Source organism: Poeciliopsis prolifica, unplaced genomic scaffold, assembly GCF_027474105.1.
Source record: "Poeciliopsis prolifica strain line A6 unplaced genomic scaffold, Auburn_PproV2 SCAFFOLD021, whole genome shotgun sequence".
Classification (NCBI taxonomy): Eukaryota; Metazoa; Chordata; class Actinopteri; order Cyprinodontiformes; family Poeciliidae; genus Poeciliopsis; species Poeciliopsis prolifica.
In genome coordinates this window covers 8,103,375-8,123,667 of record NW_026562396.1, presented here as the reverse complement: position 1 = coordinate 8,123,667, position 20,293 = coordinate 8,103,375, and the positions used below count along the sequence as shown (strand labels likewise).

Genomic DNA, 20,293 nt, shown 5'->3' with positions numbered 1-20,293 from the left:
TTTTTATGATGCGCTTCTTTCAGAAGCAGAAAATCAGAGTGGTTGTTACACATTTTTCATCCCTCTGGAAATTTAAATGAGGCGACTTCATTTTCAAAAAACATTCCACCAACATGAATATCTTGTCAGTTTTATTATTTTTTTTGTTTGTTTGTTTTTTGTTGCCAATCTGTGGCAGGAAGTACATTTCCGTTCAACCAAGAGTTCAATGATATCTCATAACTATGTTTGAGCAAAGCTTAATTACTGGGGTCTGTTTCCATGGTGATATCCTCGTTTAGTTCAAGGAGTCGTGTGAGAGATTAATTAAATCCACGTTCCTTTTTATCCCAAACACGTTCCCTGTCTGCTCTGTTCAGTCTGGGGAACGGTGGAGTCGGTTCGCATTTTATTCAGAGGGTGATGTTATTCAGGGTTGAGCGCTTTTTGTTATTCTAATGTCACACACTTTCATTCCTCTACGCTTTGGTTTGATGAATCAACAAAAGCAGGTGGCGGTGCGTGCGGCGGCACGCTGGCAACAAGCAGCGAAAAACAGTCGAGCAAGAAAAACTGTCCAGTGTAGCTGTGACGAAGTTATTGTTTCCAATAACTCGTGAAGTTGTGAAACGTTTCTAGTTCAGAGGTTTTCTGATTTGAGATAAGCAAAACATTTTACACCAACTCGTTTTGTTTCTGTACTTTTATGTTCACATTAAAACGCCTTTAAAATAAATACACCTGTAAAGCTATAAATGCTAATCCCTGGAGATCTTTTCCCTTTAGATAATATTTGGTTTACTCATTCTATATATATATATATACATATATATATATATAAAAGCATTAATAGTATTAATCTCTTTCAAAGAGCTGTGGAGAATATTGTTATTGTCCTGTCCTTGTCAGCAGGATCTGTTGAGAGATGGATTTGTTCTGATTAAATGATGGCCAGATCACAGCCAGGAAGGAAAAGAACACTCTGACCCAAACAGGATGTTTTGTTTGCCATTTTCTTCCGGCTCTGTTCATCAAGTGAACCGTGAACGAAACACAATACTCCACAGCACACTCAGGCTTTTGAAAAGCAGGCGAACTTTAGCATCTTTCACCATTTGTCGCCCTCTTTAGCAACAGGACAGAACTTGGTTTTTCTGCTGTGGCATTCGATAAGTTCCTGGAGTGTATTTATTTTTTTTAGTTCCAAATGACCAAAAACCATAGGACATGCATCATGGAAAGCGAAAAAGAATAGAATAAAATTAGAAAATTGAAGATTGTGAAAAAGTGCAATAGTTTTGAAGTTTTATAGAGATTCATTACACAGGGATTAAAGCATTTTAAGCTTTTGTCATTTTGATTATATCAAATCTGTGTTAACCGTATCTTTGATGAAGGTGGCTTAAAAAAAAATTATATATCTCAGAAAATGTTAATGTTCTGAAAAAGTTATTCATGGAAAGTTGAGGGGAAGGAAAACTGCAGCCTTGAGAGGAGATTGTTAAGCAAAAAAAAAAATCCCTCGGAGAATTTGGGATTTCGTTTGCTGAATCCTTGTTGCTTGAAGAAAAATCAGAAGTTTCCAGCCAGTGATGGTTTGGGGTATCAACCCACCATGTTGAGTGACCTGACCTGTGCTTGTGTGAGTTAGAGCTGTGGGCATAACAATAGTTTGGTTTCCAAAGCGACGCTCCTGCTGATCTCCACTGAAGATGTTTAATTTTTTTTTTTGTGCCTGAGCACCGGCTCTGTTTGTCATTTCCTCCACATTCTGGGCTTCCCATGGAAAAGCAGTCAGGTGAAGCTGGTGAATCCAACATATCGGGTTCACCAGCATCTGTTCCCATTTGAGACGGGCGAGCGGGGCGGCTTTTAACTAATTAGTGAGGAGAGTTTTAACGGGTCACCTGTTCAGAGCAGGAGTGCTTCCCTCTTTTTTGTGTCCAGTTACAAGACTATTTGGATCAGTTAAAACAAAACACAACTTCCTTTGTTAAAAGAAAATAAATATATAGTTAATGGAAAAAGAAAGAAAAACACCATTCCCAAATGCATTTTATTTGTTCTGTACTTTTGTTGAACCAGATAATACGGTTGGGAAATTTTACAAAACCAATGTGAAATCAAATTAATGCTGCAAAACCCCAGAAAAGACGGTGAGAGATTCAAATACAGCCTCTGCTGACCAAAACAAAGACGTTTTGAGTTTTCAAATGAATGAAAAATTACAACATTTCACTTACAAGCAAAAAAATCTGATAAGTGTGGTGTGTATTTTGTAAATAGGATCTGATTACAAATCCAGGTGTTCTGTGAAGGCCGCCGAGGTTTGTTAGAGAACATCGGTGAGAAAACGGCATCAAGGAGGAGGACATCAGACAGGTCAGGGCGAAAGCCCAATATTTCAACATCTTGTAGTTCTGGGCAGTCCATCAAATAAAAAAGAGCAAAACACACTGCAAACCAATCAAGCCATTTGTGTCCACCCAAAATGTTTTTTTTTGTGTGTGTGTGTGTGTGTGTTGGCTCTAGGTTTGGACTTTGACTGGGCCATGTGCACACACGAGGATTTCTGTGTGATGCACTTGTGGTTCTGAAAATCTAATATCTCCTTTGTTTTCTTAATTAGGTCATTAGTTTTGAAGTTAAATGTTCAGCATTGGAGTTTCAGTTAGTCACAGTTCGATCATTAATCTCAGTCCTTTTGTCCATCAGTAATTAAATTGCCTGCAGTGGTAAAGGAAATAAGTTATTCAACATCTGGATTAATCCTGAGACTTATGGTGCATTAGGTTTTCCTTAACACAAATCCATGCCACACTTCTCAGATTTTAAGTAAAAAAAAAAAAAAATATATATATATATATATATATATATATATATATATATATATATATATATATATATATATATATAATTATTATTCTTTAAAAAAATTGTTTTTTTCTTTTAAGAATAATTACGTGACTTTACACATTGTATAAACTTGACCGCCAAAATGCTGGGACGTTGCAGGATAAAAACCTGTAAAAAGTTTAAATGAATACTTTGCATAAGCCGAAGGAGAAAGCCATTTGAAGAGCCTTTTATTTCTCAGTGGGCCCAACTCGCGTCCGCGAGAGGAACAGAAACTGAAAAGGCTCCGCGTCTCACATGACACAAGCCGATACAGGAAGTGCCCGGGGCAGCTAACAGCGGCCGCCACGATACGAGCTCACTCAGCCCAACAACAATGATCTTGTGGCGCACAGGAAGTAATTGACGTTCAAGCTCAAAACAAAGAGAAATACGAAGATGGAGGCGAAGGGAGCGCTCGGCGTCGCTCTTGTGTTCGTCATCTCCCTCATATCGCAGGTAGGTTTCAGACGGACGAGCGTCTGTCGAGCTCAAAGATCTCCGTTGTTGTCGAAAACACGGCGACGCGCCGAGCTCCCCCAGCCCGCCTGCCTGTTGGGTCGCGACGAGGCGCCGATGTTTGTTTTTGTCCGCTGCGGTTTAAAACGGACGGAACGCGGAGAGTAGAGGGCTAGCTAGCAATGCTAACTGTTGTTAGCTCTGGTTTATGAGTCAGCCTCACTGGCGTAACGACGAAAACTGCTTGTATTTCTACTGAACATGGTCCCTTTTCACGGACACGAGTCAATACGTCTTATTGTATATAAAAATATACCATTACATATAGTTTTAAATACGTTTTACGGCATTTTAATCACCATTTAGCCAGCTTAAACATTAGTTTGAGTTGTATTCAAGGTAGAGAGGGACTTTCACCGTCTCCACTTCCCCATAGCAACAAAGTTTTCATTTACGGCATTACTCCCGATCAAAGGTGAATCAGGAAGAAAAGAAGAGGAAAAAATGAGTACTCTAACAACTGACCTAAGTAAATAAGTCATTACTAAAATATTTACCTATGATAATTTAATAACATTGAGAATAAATATTTATTTTGGAACATTGGGAATATGTGTTAAAAAATACATTTGTGCGCAGTTAATAAATTATTCCAATGAATATTAAAATTCATTTAAAAATTATAAAATGTGTAATTCAAGCTCTAGCACTTTTATATGTTACGATAATGTATAATGTTGTCAAAATATAACTACATTATAAATCTGTATTTGTTATGGGGGGGGGAACAAACGAACTGCATGTGAATTTATATCACACGTTTTGGGAATTGCAAGTTTAAGATAAAATCATGCAGAGATATTTCATCTACCCAGAGGTAAGATGCCGGGTGAACAATGGACAAACAACCGCAATCACTCTTAGAAGGTATTTATGTGTGTAAATATGAAAACATTGTTTTTTGTTATTATTATTGCAGCATCTTTAAATCAAGAACCCAGAATCCAAAAATCATAAAGCACTAATTGTGCAACGACTTAATTGGTCTGAAAATGTCTTATTATTACAATAAAATGCTGGTTTGTAAAAGTCTTGATTGAGCCTTGTGGAAGAGGACAGTGGGATTTATCTGGTTAAATAACAATTTAGTAATTGGAAAAAAATCATAATCAAATATTTTATCGATTATTCTGGTGACTAATTGGATTTTTTTTAAAAAGGGCATATTCTCCAGATTTTTCCTTTAACCACATCGGCCTTTTTCATATTAGAAATACATTAAAATGCAAATAAAGAAAAAAATCTTTTTATTTAAATAAAAAAATAAACATTTTATTGCCTAAGATGCAATAAGATGGCATTCCTTTAGCGAATTTGATACTTGTGGAGTATTCTCCACAAGTATGCTGCTTGTGGAGTTTTGATTAAAACATATTTACCGACAAAGGTGTTTTTATCTTGAATGTAAAATGTACATGTTTTATGTGGCTTAATTAAGCCTCTGAATTATTATTATTATTATTATTTTTCAGAAAATTCTTTTTTTTTTTTTTTACTCTCTACACTCCAGTAAACAATTAGTTGATTACTATATTAGTTGGCGATTATTTCAATAATTGATTAATGCGATTAATTGTTTCAACCAATGCAAATAACTTGCATTATCCACTCTAACCACTGACTAAAATAAAGATTAACCTGTAGTATGTTTAAGTATTGTTATCCAGGGTCTCCATTTAGTCTTTCATTGATTTAAAAAAGTGGAACTAGGTGAAAATATTCATTGCATTTCTTCATCTACAGGTAAATTGCCAAGAGGCTGTTTTGCACATCTCAAATGGAAGCTTAGTTGGGGACTACTGCCTCGTCTTCAATCACTCCTGGACTCCTCTTGAAGACACACTCGTTAAAGCTGTAAGCTGTGACTCCTCTGAGCAGTTGTCTTCTCTTCAGGAAACTCTGGCCTTGCTTACACCATCTGTTCATTGTTTATTCTTATTTACGTATTTATTTATTTTGCTTCTTTTATCAGCCGACGTACAAGCTGGTGAATCTGACGTCCACTGTGCTGTGCGACGGCTCAGGAATCCAACCAGATGTGATGAAAGGCAAAGCTGTGGTGGTGATGAGGGGGCAATGCCCTTTCAGCCAGAAGGCGATTGTTGCCCAAGCCCTTGGCGCTAAGGCGCTGCTTATTGTGACCAACACCACACTGGTAAGACATTTAGATGAATTGCCTTTTAGGTTGAAAAAGAAAAGCAAATAGATAAAATACATGCCCTTTTTTAACTGTTTAATTTTAGTTGTTAAATATTAAGTTTTTTTCTATCAGATAAAGCTCTCAGTTTCTTGAAAACATATAGCCACCAGCTGAGAACCCATCAAGACTAAACCGGTCTTACAGGTTTCGCTTCCAACTTTGGATAAATCGGGAACTTTGTTTCTCCTTTTGTATTAAAACGACTAAAAGAAAACCACAGGAAGTGAAATGTTCTCATGTATAATCTTTTATATTCAGCATTCGTTGTTTTTTTTTCTCTCTCTCTCTCTCTCTCTCTCTCTCAAGGCAGAGATATTAATTTTCTGTATTTTCACAGCAGAATTGTTATCATGCTCAAGTGTGCATGACCTGGGTTTCCAGGCACACCTAGAATACCATTTGTTGCCAAAAATCTCAGTCTTTGTACCACCTAATCAAAATGGACCAGTTAAAGCACAGGCAAAATTATGGATACTTGTTAACAACGTTTTTTCCATAGGAGGCATAACTGTAGTTGTCAGGCAAATAAGTTTTTGGGAAAGCAAACAAAACAAACAAACACACACATCGCTCCAGAACCATATTGTTTAACATTTACAGATCGTTCATAGGAATCCGGTGATATCCATACAGCATTAAGGAAGTGGTGAATGACAGTAATTCACAGTCATTCAGAGTGAATTACTATTTCTATGACTGCACTCTTGTTTCTTAGCTAAACAGATGACCTGTACTGAACCATATAGACTGGTCTTGTCCAGTATACACAAGTTTATTTGGTGTGGTTTCCAACTCTGCTCCTCAGATCACTCCATCAGCCAACAAGTCTGAGTATCCAAAGATCCACATTCCTTTGGCTCTCATGAGGCACAGGGACTTCCTGACTGCCAGGGAGGTAAGTGGTGTTTGTGTTCTGTTTCTGCATTTTATTGGATCAGATTTGATCTCCTCCAAGAGCAAATTTGAAATGTAGTCATATTGTGTAAGTCACAGTATTGTGTGTAGAAATGGGACTAGTTTTACCAAAAAGACTTCAATCTTATCTGTGTCTGAAACGATTAGTTGATCATTGAAATAATTGTCGGCTGATTAAATGTGAGCTGGAGCGTGCCGACTGTGCAGAAGGCCATTTTCTAAAAGAAAGCCAAAACTGTACAAACAGCATAAACATTTTGCATTTAAGATGGAAAAAAACCTTTGTCCATAAATGTGTTCTAATCTAAACCGCTGATATGTTATTGCATTTTAGACATTTAAATGTTTATCATCTTATTTGTAAAATGGATTAATTTGTATATTTTAATGTAATCTAACTGAATATAATGTACAAAATGGAAATGGAAAATTTTTAATCCGATTAATAATTGCCAGAATAATTGATAGATGAATCGTTAGCTGCAGCCCAAGTCTTACGTGGCGTCAGCCGTCAGAACTGTTGACCTCTTGTTTGTCCTCCAGCTGTTTGGCGAAGAAATGGAAGTGAAGCTGTACGCGCCGCAGTACTCTAAGATCGATCCAAACATCGCCGTCCTGCTGCTGATCGCCATAGCAACGGTGGCTTTGGGCGGCTTATGGAGTGGAGCTTGTGAACGGTGAGAGTCGGTGCATTTCAGAGCTTGAAGTTTCGTAAGGGTCAGTATGAGCAAAAGCTTTATTTGGCTCTAAACATTTTACTGTCATTATATAACTAAACTGCTCGCAGCAGCGGCATTTATTCACATTGTCGAATTTACTGACGTTTATTAATTCTCTCGTGGATCAAACATCGGATAAATTAACATTTCTGTTAAAAAAAATGTCAGTTTTATTTGATATCGTTGATTGTGATAAATCAAAATTCTTATAAGAAAATGTTCACGATAAATTAGAAACAATACAATAAATATTGATATTTATAGGACCATTTTCCATGAATGGTTAGGTTACGTAGCGATAAAAACAGAAGTAGGAAACTTATGTCAACACGTTGGGGTTTCAATTTTAGAATAACAGTTTGAAAGGTTCAAACTGAGTCTGGCTACATGAGCAGACAGCCTGACTAACCAACCACCTCGACATGCTGCTGGTGTTAATCTATTAGAAGCACAACAGCTATTGTGTGTAATAATTACATGAAAACCGCTGTTAAATCCCTCAGCTATTTTAGATTTTGACTCACAACACATTTCCTCTTTTCACACCAGTGAGCGACTGACGAGCTACGCTGCCGGAGGAGGAGCAGAAGAACACAAAACGGACAGCAGCAGCAGAGTCCTCTACTCCCCGCTCAACGTCATCATCTTCGTCATCGTGATGTGCGGGATGCTGGTGCTCATGTACTTCTTCTACAACGTCCTCAGTGAGTGGAACAGATGAGCGAATCACTTGTTGGGATTGGAATAATCACAGGAGAACTTTATAATTTTTTTTTTTACTTGCACAATTTGTTTTCTTTTTCCGTCCACAGTTTACATCATTATCGCCATCTTCTGCTTCGCCACTGCCTCGGCGCTGTTCAGCTGCCTGGATGCGGTGCTGGACTTAATCCGTTGTGGCACTTTAAGGTACTTAAAGTGTTACAAAAATGCAGTTTGGAAGGTGTGCAGAGAGGGTTATTTTTTTTTCTTTACAAAAATGTAAAAAAGCTGGAATTAATTGGGGTTGAAACGATTAATCGCTTATTGAAACAATCATCATATAATCTAGGAATCAGTTCATCGCTAACTGGAGGACACAGATTCAAAAGAAGGCCATTTGTTGAAAGAACAACACACTCAGAGCAGGAATTAGGCCAAAACTGTACAAAATATATGTACATTTTACATGTTTTTTTTTTAAAAAGTAGATTAAAAAATTGACACAATTGTCACATTAATTGGTTCAAATTCTGTAAAGAACAAAATGTTGGTTTGAAGAACTTTTGCCATACAATTATTAATCGAGTAATGCAAAAATTAATCAGTTAGTCTAAAAATAATCAAATGTATACTAAATGAATGCTACGTTATTGCATTTCTCGTTCTTTGTTTGCACCTTTTAATGCATTTTTAATTTTGCATAAAAAAGTGGTTTAATGAAAAATCTGAAAAATGTGGCAATTTTTTAAATCAGACTGAATAATTGATTTCTAAAATAATCTTCAGTTTTGTGATAACATTATTTCTAATGTTATTTCAAAACATTAGCAATAATGTTTTGAAATTGAACATTTTGTAAATTCCTCATTTATGCAGTTATTCAGTCACCATTACTCAAATAAACAAGCCAGACCGTGTGTTCGCACCGGGAGTGTGAACACACTGTGAGCAGTGTGTGTGTTGTTTCTGTGTTTCCAGCAGCTTCAGCCGTTAAATGCACCCTGAATCATTGGTGTGTGTGTTTTTTCTCAGCTTTTCTGTGCGTAACAAGAGCTTCTCAGTGAGGTCCATCCTGCTGGCTGCTGTGTGCATAAGCGTCGCTGTGATCTGGGGAGTGTACAGAAATGAAGACGGGTACTGTCATGACACACACACACAGACACACTCTTTTCTATTTCAGTTTCATTTCTCTCTGCTATTAATGCAGGCGTCCGATTTGAAGTGAAGCAGAATTAAGTTGGAAACGCCCAAACTGTTGAGGATGTGCTTCTCACAAAGCAGCACACACTTCAACATCCTCATTAGTTCCTGTGAATTCGAAGACCTGGTTTATATTTTTAGACACTGATTGGGTAACTTGGTTCACATGCTGTTTGCAAAATGCAAGCACTTTCTACAGTCGCTGATAATAAGCGACTGTAGAAAGTATCGCCTTTAGTTGGCGTGCAACAATAAATCGACTCAGATTTTCTGAATCTTGGGAGGTCGGCAGTCGGCCAATACTTACTTGTGAACCGATTATCAGAGAGGGCAAACTGACAGTCACTTCTGCACAACTTATCAACTTTGCTGCTATATTGAGCAACTTTCAGAGAAAAAGAAAATCATATCAGAAGAAAATAAAAATCGGCATTGCAGGGTTTTTAAATATCGGCCAGATAACTGCCATCGCTCCGTCATTAATTTCACTACCGACACGTCACAGTACATGAATGTAAGGATTGGCCCGGTGCAGACGCACATCGCTGTATTTGAATTTACAAAACATAGTTGGATTAAAAAAAAACTACAGATTCACTGATCAGATTCTTCTGATGATTTTTCAATAACAACAATCATCAATAGACATTTTTTAGTCTTCTTAAAGACTAAAAATAACAACAAAATACCTTTCTCCCCCCAGGCTCACTACATAAATTTGACGTTATTTTCTCAACAATAAAACCATTAAAAAAAAAACTAAACTAAAATTTGCATACAATTTTAGAGCTGTTTTAGTAAATAGCTTATTTCAATATTTAAAATAAAAAGCTCCAATTTACTCCTTTGTGTTAGGTTACTAAATCAGTCAGGGTTTTTTTAAGCTACATCAGCAAATTCATTAAATGTTTAGAGGTGTCATCAGTTTGGCTCTAAAACAGAGCAACGTTGTAATACATTCAGCTTTCTGTCAACTGTTGAAGATCCATTGAGTGTGTTGGGCAGACTGATTGAGGAAAAAAAAAAAACCCATTAGACTTTTAGTTTCTGACCAGCCGATCTCTAATTATAAAACCTACCGGTTCCTGTCAGTGGACGACTTCTCATGTCTGATTAAAAAGCTGTTTTGTCCTCATAGGTGGATCTGGATCCTGCAGAACTTGCTTGGTATTGCTTTTTGCCTCAACTTCATGAAGACCATCACACTGTCCAATTTCAAGGTATATACACACACACGAACACACGCACACACACACACACACACACACACGAACACACACACACACACAGCTGTCGCCTCAGCATTTTATTGGTTTATATTGTGTTTAATTTTATTGTGTTTTCTCTGGGAGACAATTCACCTTGTATTTTTTTTAGGCTGTTCATGTTTTCCATTTAAAATTTGTAGAATCGGCCAGGATATAATTTTTGATTTGCTTTATTTTAAATAATAACCTAGCAGTTTAGGATTTCTCTGATCTAAAATCAGCTTTTCTATTTTAACTTGTCTTATTTCTGGCAGATCTGTGTGATCCTGCTAAGTCTCCTCCTGCTGTATGATGTCTTCTTTGTGTTCATAACTCCTTTCTTCACAAAGGTTTGTGTAAATAAGCAGTTTTTCTATATTATATTTTGCATGTGTATTTTTTTTATTATTTTGGAATTTCTTCAATTGATATTCAATGTCCTTACGATCATTTTTCAAGAGTTTTGACACTTTCTTCGAACTCGTATGTATGGAAATGAGTTTGAAGAAATAATCAAGTTGATCAAGCCAGACATCTAATCGTGGATTTTTGGTGCTTGTTTGCATCACTGGCAGTTGTTATTATTCCATAAACTGATGAGAAATGCAATAACTTCCTTTTTTTTTTTTTTTGCCCTTCAACAGAATGGAGTCAGCATCATGGTGCAGGTTGCTCTCGGCCCTGACGCGTCTGGGGAGAAGGTAATTTCCGCAAAAGTTTTATATTTATAATTTCACATAGAAACTGTGAAAATAAATGGCTAAAATCATCCCAAATATGGTGACCTGAGTCACTCTGAAGCAAGTGAGCCCTGGACAAAGACTTTCGGTCAGAAACTTCCTATTGTGTGGTGTTGGAAAAGGTCATTGAAGGCGAAACCGTTTCCTGAATCTAATTATGCAGTTTTGTTACGTTTTGAACCATGTAACTATTGTACCCCAAGGAAACAGGAAACTGAGTGTTAATTCTTCAGAAAGCTATTAAATGTCAAGAAAGAACTGCTGCAAACTAAAGGACAGGCACAAAAACGCTTCACAGATGTGGAAATAATTACTTTATCAAGAAATGATCAATATTGAAATATTTTCTGTTTACAAACTTCACTTAAACTTCTGCAGGATTTTTTAATGGGGGAAAATTATTATATTATTACCGTAATAATTCACGGTGTCTACAATAAGAGGCTGCAGAGAGTATGTTTCTCCATTTTCAGTCCATTTATCAGGACAAAGCTCCAGTCACTCTCGCTATTTTTGTGGCATCTTTAAGGTTATATTTAACCGTAGGAACAGGACATGGCAAAAGATTTGACCAGTTTTGGCTCTGTAATTTATTAGAGCCTCTGTCTAACTTATTGGAAAATGTGGGCTGGCTTTGCAGTGTGCAAAAGTTCATGTGCATCTCAGTAAACCAGAATGTCATCAAAATATTAATGATTTTTTCACACTCAATTAAAGATGGAAAACAATGGCATCTATTTCATTTTTGTTTATTTACCTTTCTGGTCATGTTATGGTCTGTTCTATGCAGTCATGGCCTATACTGACTGGTGTCATTAACATCCTCTAAAAGCCAGAAAAGGCCATTGACAAAGAGACAGCTGCACAAAGAGTGCTTCGTACACGGAAAGTTGAGTGGAAGGAGAAAGGTGGACAAGTACAAGGGGAAAACTGCAGCCTGTGTCATGAATCTAAATGACTTATATTTCACTTTTTGGATAAGAGTTTGCATTGATATTCTACCAGATTGAGATGCACATGTATTTTTTTATGCTTTTTTTCAGTTTTTGTCTGTTACCTAATAAGGTCAGTGTAAAACATTAACGCATGTGCAGGTGTTTTCATCTTAGGGGTTTGGGGAGAGGGCGGCCGCTCGTGAGCTAGAAGCTACAAGCTGAGCTAAGCTTGGCGATAGTCTCTGTCAAACTGTTAGCAGCTTTATTAGCATTCAGGCTGCTGTGAATGCCCTGAGGGGAATTGCAGACTGACCTACTAACTGTACGCTGGGGTTGGGTGGGCTCTGTCTTAGACACAAGGTAACATGGTGGAGATCCCCGCTGAACCCCGTCCTCCTTCTGAGAAAGTAAGACTTGACTTGTTACCCATCCACTACCTTTTTTTTTTTTTTCTTTTTTTGTTTGTTATGCTGCATCCTGGGGGAAAGGTGGAGGAAGGAACCTTTTAATGTCTCTAGCATGATTGCCAACATCAAGATGTGGGAGTGTTTTGCTGACGGAGCTTTACTTTGGTGCATTATTGTTTTTTTCTCTATTGTTTTAGGGCAGGCAATAGCGATAAATCAAAAATTATTATCCTGATAAATTTATCACAATAAATGATATGATAAATGGCCACTTGATGTTTCCCCACCTTGGGGTGGGACTGCTTTTGCAGACTGATTTCAAATACAGCAGTATTACAGTCATTAGCAGCATTAGCCGCTGTGACTGCTCTGCCATTAAAAAAAGACTCTCCACATGTGCAGATACCTGTGGTGATGCGTGTCCCGCGGTTCTCAGCTTGGGCTCAGAACCTGTGTGGGCTGCAGTTCTCCATCCTGGGTTACGGAGATATCATTGTCCCAGGTGAGGTTCAACGCCTGTTGAGGTTGACATTTTAAACGTACAGCGCAGCGACCGCTCATCACTTTGCTCTCGGATTGTCCTTCACCTAACAGGCCTCCTGGTGGCCTATTGCAGCAGGTTTGATGTTTGGACCAATAGCAGGAAGAAGGTCTACTTCTTCAGCTGCTGCTTTGGTAATTTTCCTTATTCTCTATTTTCGTATACGTATATGTCGTTGTTTGTTTTTTTGCTCGTATCTTGATGTCCATCCCGCTCGCTCCTTGCAGCCTATCTCCTGGGGCTGGTGCTGACCTTCGTGGTGATGCTGCTGTCTGGGATGGGCCAGCCCGCCCTGCTCTACCTAGTGCCTTTCACCTTGATAACCTCCGCTGTGGTTGCGGGCTGCAGGGGGGAGATGAGGCAGTTCTGGACGGGAACAACATACGAGGTGAGAAGAGCGGCGTATGAAGAGCAGAGTCAGAATCGCTTGGTTCCAAGTTTGTCCCACAACAACCAGCACACCAGTATTGTTGCATGGTTGTAGGGTGGAAAGATAATAATACATGCCTTAACAATTAATTTAAAAATTAAAAGTTGAAACGCCTGGACTATATCTGTATTTGCTCTCTTTTACCCTGCTACCCTGAATAAAACGTACTTAAGTCACCTCAGCAAAATGTGATTCTTCAGTACGTTGACACAAGGGGACTGAACATGAATGCACGCCAAATGTTTGACAAGGGGTGCACCGATTTTCTTAATTTTAGGAGATTGGCTGATATTTACATGTGAAACCGATCTCGTCTACCTCCACTTTTACTCTGGCGTGAGACAGACCCTGTCCGCAATGTCACCTATGCTCATGTGCAGTTAACAATTGTCCTCTTGGCAATTTTGGCTGGAATCGGCAGGTCAGGGTTTTTTTTTTAAATATCAGCCAGAAACTACAGTCGGCAGGCCTTGATTTTTTTATTTTCTATTTTTTAAGGTCTTCTCTACCTTCAGACTTGCACCGATCAAAAATTTTATTTCTGATTCTTCTACTACGGCAATTTTAGCCTGATCCAAATTCTTTTTACAGATTACATACAACAAAAAAATCCTTTTTTCCTTTTTTTTTTATTGGTCAAGATTAAAATCAAATTAGCCACGAAAAAAATCAATCTGTGCACCTTTAAATTTCAAATATTTATTTTCCAAATAAAAGAGACCAATGTCTTTCAATGTCTTGTTTTTCCTTCCACTTTACAAATTACCCAGTGCTTTGTGTCCTTATCATAAAGTCCTGCATAGTCCCCTTAAAGTTTCTCCTTGCCGGGAGAAAAATTGGTTCAGAGGTATGCTTTTATAAAGCGCTATATGCTCAATGCTGCAAAACAGGGCGGCATTGCCTAACATAAACGGACAGCGGTGCTGTGCTTCTGAACATGAATGCACTCCAAATGTTTCAAAGCAGCGTTTGCATAAGAATTTCCCTGAAGCAAGCAGCTTTCTATTTGCAGGTCGGCGTCTCTTTGCTATCTGCTTTCAAAAAGGTGCTGCATACCTGCGATAACAACGTGTTCTCTTGCAAGCTCTTTGCAGGCTGCTTTGTTATCAATCCGTGTTTGCTTTTAGACAAACAGTAGAATTTCTCCTCACACGGTTCTGTTAGCAAAAGTATTTCAGATATTTTACGGGAGGCCATTTTGGCTTGGAAGCTTGTGTTCCAAGCCGTTCCCTGAAGCTACAACAACTGGCTAACTGCTGCAGCATTATCAGGCTGATAGTAAAATTAATAATTTGAGTCTGTTGTTTCACCACTGCTGACGTTTTCCTGTTTATTCTCCTCAGCTCAGGTGATAGGTGTTACCTGCTTTGGCATAAAAATTAGATTTTCATAAACTTCCTCAGTTTCATGCATGTACATAAAAAAAAAGGAATCCATTGTTATAAATGATAATCCCATTTATAGCAATGGGATTATCATGTTTTATCATCCATGATCCATGATTATTTCTGTCATGATAACAGATTATGCCAGATGATAAATTCTTCCAGTAATTATTGTGATTAGGCCTGTCCCAATAAGCAATTAATCAGATAATCGCATGATCAATTAAAACGATTTACCGTTTTTCTCTTTCCTCTCTCTTTCTAACCAAAACTGGACGATTAAAGTTTTCAGTCTGAGGCTTTGGTCTCAACTCGCCTTTGTGTTTATTTTTGAAGAACAGTTTTCCTTACAGACACTTCATAGTTCATTTTATTTGTCTGTTGTTTTGTTTGTTTATTTTGGATATTTAAAATGTCTTCCAGTTCCAGTGTTAAATGTTCATTAGAAATTAAAGTTTATCAATGGTTGAGAACGTGTTTTTTGCGTTATTAGACCATTACTATTATATTGCTTGAAAACGGTGTCAAAACAGCAACTTTATTGCAATGACTTCTGGGACAATGTATCGTCCAGCAAAATGTGTTATTGGACTGGACAGGCCTAATTGCAATCAACAATGTTGATGCTCTTTTGCGAACGTTTTCAAGCGCTTTTTTGATTATAGCGTAAAAACCGAAGCCCGTCTTCTCGAAGAAATATCCAAAATAAAACTCGACAACCAAAACCGGTAGAATGTAAATGAAAACCACAGACAAGCAAAACCATAAATAAAACCGTTTATGAAATCTCCGTAAACAAAATTGCCCTGCAAAAAAATGTTAGTCATTCGAATGGAAATTATCGAGCTGATTTGTGTTAATTGATTAATTGCTCATTGTGACAGGCTCAGTCATGTTTAGGTTTCTAGATTAGCTGGTAAAGTGACATTTGGTTGTGTGTGTGTGTGAGAGAGAGAGAGAGAGGGAGAGAGAGGGAGATGGCAGCAGAAGCAAGACTTGATTCTGTCTTTGATTAATTTTCAGCAGGTTTTGGATTCACCCAGGGAACCTTTGCTGCCAGGTGTGATTCTCTCCGACCCAGATCCCTTCTTTTGCGTATTTCCTCTCATTAGTGTTGCTTGTTACCACTCATCACCTCGCACAAGCTTTCCTTTATTTTTTTTATCCTCCCCTTCCCCTTTTCTATCTCCTGATTTCCAGGGTCAGCGTCTCGCTCAGACGCAAATCCCAACAAATGAAAACTGGCCTGAGACATCAAAATGTTTCCCACAAACTGACCACCAGGTGTCTCCACGTGACAAAAAAACAAACAAACAAAAAAAAAAAAGAACAATTCAGATGAAAAGCCAACACTTTGTGGCCCTGGAACAGCTTTTTAACTTCATCTCTTTGTTTCTGCATTGTTTTGTGTAGCTACTCGTCTTCCTCATCTCCCGCATTCATTCGTCTTTTCCAATCAATAATGAGTTGATATTGGTTCTGCCTTTTTGCATGCTGTTGCTTGCGGTTAGCGTTGGAGAGCTTTTGCATGGAGTTTGGTTAGGAGGGGAATGCTAAGATTTTCTGCTTGCCTGCTTTTGGATCTACAGTTTTCACACTGATCAGTATGAGACCATGGAAAACTTTAAATAAATTATTAACACCCTTTGTCCTTTTTTTTCCTTTATTTTTTTTTTTACCTTTTATTTTAGAGGGAAGAACTGACCGGGCCATAGGGGAAAGCTGCTGAACTCCGACTGCTGGATTCACTTCTTTATTTCTTTTTTTTTTTTGTTTTCATGTTTTTATTTTATATTTGCATTGCAAGGGAACACTTTATGTCTATTCTGACTTTTCTGACAACTTAGAATCACTTTCACTGGCGTGATCGGGAGCTTGGAAACTACTGGATCGGGCCAGAGGAGATGTTGGAGTAATTTAAACTTCTTGCAGTGCCTGAGAGGTCTGTTATGTTCACTAGCAGAAATCAGCGATGACTTTGGCTCAGCAGTGACCGAAATTAGAAAGCACTTTATAGAATCTGGCTTGACAGAATGAGGGGGGTTTAATAACGTCTACCTGCAGAATAATACAAGTTTGATAACTTGGGATTTCTGTATAATCTTTTTTGTAAGATATAACTTTTTTTTTCTTTGCCTTATAATAAAGAAATACTTAATATTCTTCTGTGTGTGTGTCTGATTATATTTGCGACATGTCTTGTGAGCTGGGTACAATAAAGAGGGAAGGATTTTTGAACATTTTTGCAGAGCCACAGAATAAACAAATGGCTTTTATAGAATATATACAAATGACGCATTCACAGCCCCAAAGCCTTTTGCACTTTGTCATGTTACACCCATGCACTCGTTTGCATTTCGTTAGACTTTTATACAATAGACCAGCAAAAAGTAGTGGATGAATCTGAAAAGTGTGGTGGTCATGTGTCACACCCCCCTTTACTTGTATCCCCCTAAAAGAATTTGTGGAAGGACTTGAGGTTCGCAGGTGTTGCAAATTTACTCTGTCTGAACTTGAGCTATTTTGAAGAAAACCCCCAAAACTTCTGCCTTGATGTAAAAAGTTGTGAAACTCCCAAATATGTAATAGTTGTGAAATAGCACAAAGGGTGAAAAAATTTAAAAGACAAATTAAAGACCACATATTTCTACATATGCAAAGGTATGCTTTCTGTCCTGCCTTATGTCATCAATGTTTCCATGATATAACATCAGTGTTTTCTGTAGCAATCAGATTGTTCCTGATTACAGAGTTAAATCAGCGTGGCTTCAGATTACTTGAAGGTTGTATTAATCTATAACATGATAGCTTGTTCATGCAGTAATTAACAATTTATTTAGAGATATCTTTAGTCGTTGGCATTTAAGAAAGCTCCCCGGGACACTAGGCAATAATGTATTCTTGTCATATCCGGATATTTGGTTATTGGTGCTCTCTGTATGATCAGTGGATCATACAGAAATATTGTGTTTTTATCCATTTAAAAAAGTAAAGAAATGCCACTGTCGTTAGAATAAACGCCGTACTTTACGGTTCCTGCTCGTCGCTCTTATCGAGCAGAACTAAAACAAAGCGCACATGTGGCGGCTGGCTCCGCCCGGTCACGTGGGGCTCTGGGCTGGCTGACTCAGCCGGCTCGTTACGCTGCGTCAGTCTGGAGTCGCTCAATTATGAAAAAGCAACCTTCCGTTGGAGCTGCAGCCGAAGCGGATCTCTCCAGCGTCCAGCGGGCTTTCATTCCGAGGCTAACCGAGAGCAACGCCGATAGATGGATAAAAGCCACGACACAGCTCTTCCTGAATCTCAACGGTGAAGAGAATGGTACGTGAGCCCGTCCGCCGACTCGGTTTGCTTTTGCGGCGGAGGTAAATTGGCGCGAGGAGATTGTCGTGACTCATCGGGGCTTTTAAGTTGGACTCTCCCCGAACCCTCACCACCACCATTTACCCCCTCATGCATGCTGCCTGTCAGGGACGCCGCCGGAGGAGCTCCCGGCGCAGTTTATTTGCTGACGGTCTTGGGTTTGTGTTCAAACATCGCAAGCTAAACGTAACAATCCCAGGTCTCCCAACGCCTCACGAGGAAAAACCCCAAATCCCACTCGCCGCAAACGTTAGCTGGCTAAGTAGCTAGCTCGCTAGCTAACTAGCTTCAGCCGCCCAGGTAGCTTTGTGGGGTTAGCTCTCCTCTACGAGGCAACAGAAACGGCTTTTGTTCTCCTCATGGGCCCACGGACACGACTCGTACACAGTCGTGTAGTGGAGAGCAGCTGGCAGGCGCTGAAGCAGCGTTTCTTCCAGCGGTCTCGGATGTCGGACGAGACACGCTGTCATTGCCAGTAACGAGTCACTGCCAGCCTGAGCGGACGCCAAGTCTCCGAACTGAGTGCTTTCTACTCAGCCGCCGTCGGGAACATTTTAAGTGCTGCTGAAACAGTGATACGTTTAATAACTCTGGACTTTTAATTAAAGCCTTCACATTCCTGCTCGTTCACTGTGGCTGTTTTCGGGGCGAGCCGTGCGAGGCCTGCTGCGGTCTCTGCTGAGGTTCGGTTTCAACATATCCGTTTGGGTTGTAGCACTTTTCCTTCTTGTCTCTGTGACAAAACACAGCCTCCTCTTTCCCCGACAACTTCCTGTTTGTACCAATGTTTTCCCCCCTCAGAGGAATGAGGAGAAACGATGCTAAATCACCACCACTTTGACCTAAACCTGACTAAGAAGTGGGATTGCCCAAAAATGCGCAGTTTTTTTTCTCTGAAAACACGCAAATTTACACGTTATTTCGCAAAATTGATGAACACTGCTGAGCTCCGGGACCAAAGTTTTGATTTATTAATGGTGACAAATCCTACATTTTTCTAAACTAAGGACCCCTTTAAACAACCTGTAGCACATTTTAATGAAACCTTAAAAATATGCTGTCAGCCAATAAAAAACCCGAATCACACAGTTAAATGTGTTACAGTTTTATCCCTCTATTAGGCCTATTTTTACATTTTGAGATTCCTTGGCTGTACCTGCTTTGTGGTGGTCATATGCCTCAGATTACCACCGGCGCTCTGACAGTACAATTAGATGAAATCCTGTCTTACCAATAAGTCATTGTGATTTGTAATTGCATCATCACACTTATTTGTTTTTTTTCTTTGTCAAGTGCAATCACATATGGATGATTCAAGTCTTAAGTAGTCAGAGCTTTAGTGTGCAAGGGTCTTGCTAAAAACTCGTTTTAGCAGCACTTCTTGTTTGCTTTTTTTGTACTGCTGTTAAGTAGTGACTGTGGTCTGTGTCTTTTGGATTTGTTTTCTAATTAGCAGTCAGCAGTGAAGGATTCCCCCAGAACAAGATTGAGCGTTTCCTCCGGGAATAGATTGGGTTTCAGAGACGGTTGTAGATATTTGTTGATTTGATTAATAAAATGCTCACTTGTTTTCTGCTTCTCTTCACTCTGCAATGTGAAAGCTTCTTCTCAGATTTCATTTTTTTTGCATCTTCAAAAGTCTTGAGAGAACAGCTGCTTTGTATAGGATAGGCATGTGTAAAATTTATTGAATTAAAAAATAGCCTAATACCTGTGTTATTGCATTTTATATTGTACTTGTTTTAAAAAATGTGAGACGTCAACAACAAAAAATCCACAATATTATTTTGATGGGTTAAAGTCACTAACCGATGCTTGAGAAAGTGCTGAAGTCACAGTTTTTTTGTTTTTTTTTCGCCGTCTATATGGAGCATAAAGTCGTATTGTGCTGTGCACTGCCAGTCAGCTGGCTGAAATAAAGCTGCTACGCTTTTAAGTTGCTTACAAGAAAGGAAAAATTCAGCTGTTGGAAGGTAATTTCCAGTTGTCCACAGCAATCGAGGTGTGAAAACTATAAGACAACGTCCTCTAGAATGGGTTTGGACCAAACGTACCAACTAAGGCTGTTCGCACAACAGGTGAATGTGACCCAAAATGGTTTTTAATTGTTTTGCCT

The 20,293-nt window shown here is 38.7% G+C and overlaps 2 protein-coding genes across 5 annotated transcripts in view; both read left to right on the top strand.

The window, feature by feature from the left end:
- Positions 1–3,108: 3,108 nt before the first annotated feature.
- On the top strand, positions 3,109–16,977 carry zgc:123258 (uncharacterized protein LOC641502 homolog). Of its 4 annotated transcripts, none has more exons than XM_055044878.1 (17): positions 3,109–3,333; positions 5,137–5,247; positions 5,366–5,548; positions 6,399–6,488; positions 7,052–7,185; positions 7,777–7,931; positions 8,040–8,136; positions 8,962–9,063; positions 10,268–10,349; positions 10,652–10,726; positions 11,021–11,077; positions 12,405–12,458; positions 12,861–12,960; positions 13,053–13,133; positions 13,227–13,387; positions 15,841–15,874; positions 16,506–16,977. In XM_055044878.1, the coding sequence occupies exons 1-17, from the start codon at positions 3,274–3,276 to the stop codon at positions 16,541–16,543; spliced, it is 1,614 nt and encodes a 537-aa protein (XP_054900853.1). In that variant the 5' UTR covers positions 3,109–3,273; the 3' UTR covers positions 16,544–16,977. The 4 variants fall into 4 exon arrangements, with proteins under 4 accessions (XP_054900853.1, XP_054900855.1, XP_054900854.1 ...); XM_055044877.1 differs by having other exon boundaries at positions 3,110–3,333; positions 15,838–15,874; XM_055044880.1 differs by lacking the exon at positions 12,405–12,458 and having other exon boundaries at positions 15,838–15,874.
- Positions 16,978–17,982: 1,005 nt separating this feature from the next.
- trpm7 (transient receptor potential cation channel, subfamily M, member 7) overlaps positions 17,983–20,293 on the top strand; it is a 39,810-nt gene continuing 37,499 nt past the window's right edge. Inside the window, exon 1 of the mRNA XM_055044873.1 lies at positions 17,983–18,135. Coding sequence (XP_054900848.1) covers positions 18,133–18,135 — 3 coding nt within the window. The 5' untranslated portion in view covers positions 17,983–18,132. The remainder of the gene's footprint in view (positions 18,136–20,293) is intronic.